The sequence below is a fragment of the Apteryx mantelli genome, chromosome 2 (genome assembly GCF_036417845.1).
Source record: "Apteryx mantelli isolate bAptMan1 chromosome 2, bAptMan1.hap1, whole genome shotgun sequence".
NCBI classification, from domain to species: domain Eukaryota; kingdom Metazoa; phylum Chordata; class Aves; order Apterygiformes; family Apterygidae; genus Apteryx; species Apteryx mantelli.
Window position 1 is genome coordinate 167,631,201 of NC_089979.1, and position 6,000 is coordinate 167,637,200.

The 6,000-nt window shown below is 52.0% G+C and overlaps 1 protein-coding gene across 1 annotated transcript; it reads left to right on the forward strand.

Moving 5' to 3' along the window:
* The first annotated feature begins 3,292 nt into the window (after nucleotides 1–3,292).
* LOC136991421 (5-beta-cholestane-3-alpha,7-alpha-diol 12-alpha-hydroxylase-like) lies at nucleotides 3,293–4,888 on the forward strand. The gene has a single exon (XM_067292547.1). It carries the CDS (start codon nucleotides 3,356–3,358, stop codon nucleotides 4,886–4,888), a length of 1,533 nt encoding a protein of 510 aa, XP_067148648.1. The 5' UTR covers nucleotides 3,293–3,355.
* The last annotated feature ends 1,112 nt before the right edge of the window (nucleotides 4,889–6,000 follow it).

Here is a 6,000-nt window from a genome sequence, read left to right on the forward strand (position 1 = left end):
TATTTTTCTTCTCATCATTCCTCAGGTGTGTTTGCAAAATGATGAGGCTGGGACTTCTTTGTTTAGAAATAAAACAGAATAATTATTCAGGTGATGATCTGGTATGGATGTCACTCAACAGATCTGATCATGAGGGAATGAGGAAAGGGCATCTGCTTCATTTTGTTATCTGAGTAAGGACTATTCAGCATAAAGGAAATAACAAGTATCAAGGAAATTGCTAAATTAAACACACAGATACATAAACACTAAGGAGCAGGTGATAACGGAGATGGTAATGAAGACCAAATCTCTTCAGCCACCGACTGATGGACCATTAAGGAACTACCCAGCAGCACCTTGGGGAGGGCCAGTCTGAGCTCTGCAACTCATAAGAAGCAGGAAACAGGACTAATATGAGCATTATGGGGTAGCTGAGGGTGGCCTGTGGGACTGTGCAAAACTGACTATGGGATGCTTAGGGGAAGGGCCAAAGGAGGGGAAAGCGGGGAGGGGAGATCAGGGAAGAGCAAGTGTGGGAAAATAGAGAGGAGGAAGCAAAAAAAGGAGCCGGTTGCGTGTAAGCAGCCGCCAGGCTGCACGCTTGTCTGAGCCCTGTGCACGACCACAACAGTCTAGCCCATCTCCTTATGAAATCCTTTTTCTTAACCACCTTGCTGTGTAATATCACTCTCTGCCCTACAGGTGCGTGCTGCGAGGTCTAAGTGGCAGCAACGGGAGTGGGGCTGGGGGTGGCTGCAGAGCTGCCCATCCTGCTAAACTGACAGGAGGCAGCTCAGGCGCGTTGTCCATGGGGGTGGGAAAGAGGACGCAGGAACGGCTGGGCCGTGGGGCTTTCAAAGGAGCCCTCCTAGGAGACACCCTGCCCACGGCGTAGCAGGTCACAGCACAGTCCTGCACAGCAGAAGGGATCTGCAGCATTGGTGCAAGACACGAATTGCCATTGCCGAGCAGGGAATGGGAAGGGAGGACTAGTTTTCGGCCTGGAGGGCTCCCCAGTCCAGCTCACAAAAGCTGGTGCTGGCAGAGGGACTCAGCAAAAACGAGGGGCTGGAAGGCGACGGGTGGCAGGAGTGTACTTACTTCTTGGTGGCAGTCCAGATTAACACCTGACTGAAGCGATGGTGCTACTTTGGCCTGAGATATCTGGTTTATTGGCCAACCTCTGTTGTGTCTGCCTTGCACAGAGACCTTGACCTGCCTGGTATTCACTGCGATCTGCCTCTGCCACAGAAATGAGTTTCATTTTTGGCCAGACAAATTTGAAGCCTGATGGTGACACACCAGCTAATTAAAAGATCACTCTGTAGAATTATATTTTAAAGTGAACCAGAAGGCTTATCTCTACCAAAGTCACAATTTGTGCCTTAGCAGGGACCCCTCAGATAAACAACCTGCTCTACGCCTCCCTGAGATGAGCTATAAGTGAGGTCTAACACACTATAGATTAATCACGGTTAAAGTTCGGTGGTGGCTAAAATCCTAGCTAGAAGGCAAGGATCCCAGACAAGTCTGGAGGACACTGTGGGCAGAAGACACAGAAAAGCAGAAGGAAAATGGGTAAAAACCCGGGAGGCACAAAGAGGCAGGGGGTGGGGAACTGAGAGTTTGGGGTAAAACAGAAGAGGAAGAGCTGTGGGTGGAGGCAAAAGCAGTGGGACGGCTGGGAGGAAAGGGGAAGGACAAGGCGAGAGGACAAAATCATCAGCTCCAGAGCTGGTTGCCCGCTTTGCCAAGGGTAACCGCACCGCCGTAGGCTCCGTTACGGTGGTGGCATCCTCCCCATCACCCATGTTGGCCACGGGTGTCCCCGTTCATCCCTTCACACTCCTCGTGCTCCTCTCCCAGCCTGAGAGGGGGGTGACCTACCTCGGCTTGACACGCCGGAGAGCTGCGTTGATGCACGTTCCCCGTTACTGAACACGTCAGCCCCACTGGGACGTCTCCAAAAACCCTCCTTCATCTGCAGCTGGCTGCTCCCCTGCTTGCAGCAGTGCTAAGGAAAACAGAGATACCTCCATCCTCCAGCTGAGAACTTGGGGGTGAAATATTTGCCTGATGGTCCATGTGTGTCTGGTGGACTATTTGCCTGAGAAAGCTGGAGAAAGGAAAAAAAAAAAAAAAAAAAAGCTTCCCTGGAGCATAAAAAGGATTAAAGAGAAAAGCAATTTTTGCCGAATTGGGGCTCCCGGGCGCTGCAGCCTAACGCAGTGGAGGCGTGCAGCCTGCGGCTCCCTGGGGAGCAGGGCTGGACGGGAAGGCGAGGGGACGGACTGTGCGTGTCCCAGCGTGCGGTGCCGGGCGCTGGCCCTCTAACCCGGGCAGGGTAACTGAGGACACACATGGGTCAGAGGAGGAAAATCCCCCGCTGCCAGCGCGGGCCAGAGGAGGGTGCAGGGGACGTGGAGTTGGGGCGGCTAAAATCCAAGCTAGCAAGGAAGGAGCCCAGAAAAGTCTGGAGGGTGAATGGGGAGCAGGAGAGACCGAAAAGCACAGGGAAAATGGGTAAAAGCACAGGACATGGGGTGGGATGGGGGCTGCGGGGCGCAGAGCGAGGAGGAGGGCAGAGGGACATCAGCAGGGACTGGACACCCACAGAGGGGACCAAGCCTGCGCAGCGCGAGCGAGAGATCGGGGCTGGGAGGGAGCCAGGACTGGGAGGGCAGAGCTGGGTCAGTGGTTGATTTAAACCCTCCTCAACCCTGGGGAAGGTGAACCTGCGTTGCTTTGCCCTTGTACGGATTAGCAGCGCTCGCACAGCCAAAAGAACACTTATGGGGCACTGGGTTTTGGAGAACCTCAAAATGTTGGCGCTCTTTCCTCCTCTTGGCTTTCAAGACCGAATCAGTTCAGTTTTTAACCCCTCTTCCTCTCTCCTGAACTCATTGACAGCAGCATTTCCAATCTCTTAGTCTCTTTTATTCAGCCAGCAGCCCATAGCCTGGTGTTAAGGGCAGCAATCACAGAGTGAAATTCTCTGCCCCCTGTTTTTTTTCTTTTTCAAAAAGCAAGCCTCAATGCAGGTGCAGCTTTTAGCCTGGAAAAAGTAATTTAAGTTCCCGCAAAGCACACGCTGAAACCCATCAACCTCGCTCAGCAGCCCAGTCACTCCAACGTGACTGTAACATACCTTTGCCCTGATTGTACCTGCTCTTTCCATGCTCAAAAACATCTGTCTTCAGTGAAAGGAAAGGGAGGTATAAGCGGCAGAGCTTTGCAGGGGAAGGGTAAATACTTGCCACCAATAGGGACTGAGGTTGTCAGCTGTGCCTCAGCTTATCAGCGACCAGATGTGAATAAAGAGCCTTCTCCTGCCCCAGGCCAGGTCAAAACCCCGGACGGGCGCAGAGCTCTCATGGCTCTCTGGGTAACTCTTCTTTGTTCCCTGGTAGCATCGCTGCTTGGTGGCCTCTACCTCCTGGGAGCGTTTCGAAGGAGGAGAGCCAATGAGCCCCCTCTGGACAAGGGTCACATCCCGTGGCTGGGTTACGCCCTGGATTTCAGAAAGGACAGTTCAGAGTTTCTAAAGAGGATGCAGAGAAAACACGGGGATATTTTCACAGTGCTACTCAGAGGCTATTACTTCACCTTCGTGATGGACCCCTTTTGCTTTGGCGCCATAGTGAAGGAATCGCGAGCCAAACTAGACTTTAAGAAGTTTGCATCCGAACTGGTCCGCCGGGTTTTTGGATACCAGTCCGTTGAAGCCAGCCACAAGATTATTCAGCTATCAAGCACGAAGCATCTGATGGGGGATGGACTCGTTGTCATGACACAAGCCATGATGGAGAACTTGCAGAAGCTGATGCTTTTCAAGATGAACTCAGGAGAGAGGGCGCGAACGTGGCAAGAGGACAGTCTCTTCAACTACTGCTACAACATCATCTTCAGAGCTGGGTACCTGGCTTTGTACGGCAGTGAGCCACACCAAGGGGCAGACAACAAGGAGAAAGCTAACGAGCACGATCGTGTTCACTCTGATGAGCTGTTCTATGAATTCCGGAAGTACGACCGCCTCTTCCCTCGCCTGGCCTATGCCGTGTTGCCTCCCAAAGACAAAATTGAAGCTGAGCGGCTCAAGAGGCTCTTCTGGAGCATGCTGTCTGTGAAGAAGAGCCGACAGAAGGACAACATCAGTGGGTGGGTAAGTGACCAAGAGCAGTCCCTGGCAGAAAACGGGGTTCCCGAGTACATGAGGGATCGTTTCATGTTTCTGCTCCTCTGGGCATCCCAAGGCAATACTGGCCCAGCTGCCTTCTGGCTCCTCTTCTATCTAATGAAACATCCAGAAGCTATGAAGGCTGTGAAGGAAGAAGTGGATAAAGTCTCCAGGGAGAGCGGCCAGGAAGTGAAGCCAGGTAGGCCACCAATTAACGTCACTAGGGACATGTTAAACCAGACCCCTCTTCTGGACAGTGCTCTGGAGGAGACCCTGCGGCTGGTTGCAGCCCCAATCCTTATCAGAGCCGTCCTGCAGGACATGACCCTTAAGACGAGCGACGGGACAGAGTACGCTCTCCGCAAAGGAGACAGGGTGGCTTTGTTCCCACATGCCTCTGTGCAGATGGACCCAGAAATCCATCCCGAGCCTCACCGATTTAAATATGACCGGTTCCTAAACCCAGATGGCACCAGGAAAGATTTCTACAAGAATGGGAAAAAGCTGAAGTATTTCAGCATGCCTTGGGGAGCAGGGATATCCATCTGTCCTGGGCGGTTCTTCGCGACCAATGAAATGAAACTGTTTGTGTTCTTGATGCTGACTTACTATGACTTGGAGCTGCTTGACGGAGAAGAGGAGATCCCGCCGATAGACAGCAGCCGCTGGGGATTTGGAACGATGCAGCCCATTCGCGACGTTCGCTTCAGATACCGGCCGCGCTTTTAATTTGAAAGGCCTCGTTACGTTCGGCCTCCTGGCTTGTTTAGGAGCTGTCGGTGAAATAAACTGCACAAAACTCCTCCCACGGGTATCGGATCCGTGCAGAGCGCTTTCGTGAGAGCGAATGCTGGTATGACCTCGCTTGTTTAACAGTTATTGTGGCTTTTCTCTTTATTTCCATTGCACGTTTCACTGCTCTGTGTCTATGGTTATTGTATTGTTTTTACTTCAGTTTAGCCTTGGGACTGTGTTATTTTGTTATCAGACTCTTAACGATGTATTGAAATGAAATGAAGCAAGCAGACATCCTAGCATATTTTCCGCGTGAAGCATATCCGCGGCAGAATGGCATCAGCCCGCACGCTGGGGATTTGTCTCCCTCCTCCCCACTTTTCCCCTTGTCAATCCGAAACGTCTCACTGCGTTCAGAAAGGCACTGAAAGGTCGGAGAACGATAAATATGCTCTCTGCAGCTGCAAGGGTTTCATCGTGGGCTTAGCACTGTCTGGCCTGTCATCTCCTTTCGGCATCAGGTTAAAATGCATTCCCCTGAGGTCCCCAGACAGACGCCCCTCAGAGCAGAGGTAGGACCTACTGACCACAGACACCCCCACAACACACAACTGCTCACACCTAAGAAGAGGAGAGAGCTTGCTGGTCTCATTTGCTACATTACTGGGAGGCAAAGGGAGTTGCAAACATCAGTAATAACCTAAGGTACCATTTTCATGCATCTGCATGATTTAAGACGTGGATTTAAGCCTTTCCAGGGCTGCGAGCGGGTGCACGTTCAAGCCCAGTGTCTTGTGCACAGCTGCTGGGGATAAAAAGGGTATTTGCATCTGTGTGTGTGTGTTTGGATTCATCCCACCTGCTGTAACGTGGCTGGAGCGTGGCTACCTACAGCTGGGTTCGTTCCCCCACAGCACCGAACCAAATCACTGGTTCAGTCCAGCTCGTTGAACGTGCCCAGAAATGTCCGAGTCTGCAGGCTGGCCAGGAGCAGATCTGCCCTCCTGCGAGAGAAAAGAGAGTGTAGCTAAAATTAAATTTTATTTTATTTTCTCCAGGTCAAGGTTTTAACCAGCAGAGCTGGTCTTGAGCCCCATGGGCTGGTG

Bases quoted from the DNA above. Each gene is read 5' to 3' on its own strand.
- LOC136991421 (XM_067292547.1), top strand. From the start codon at position 3,356: ATGGCTCTCTGGGTAACTCTTCTTTGTTCCCTGGTAGCATCGCTGCTT.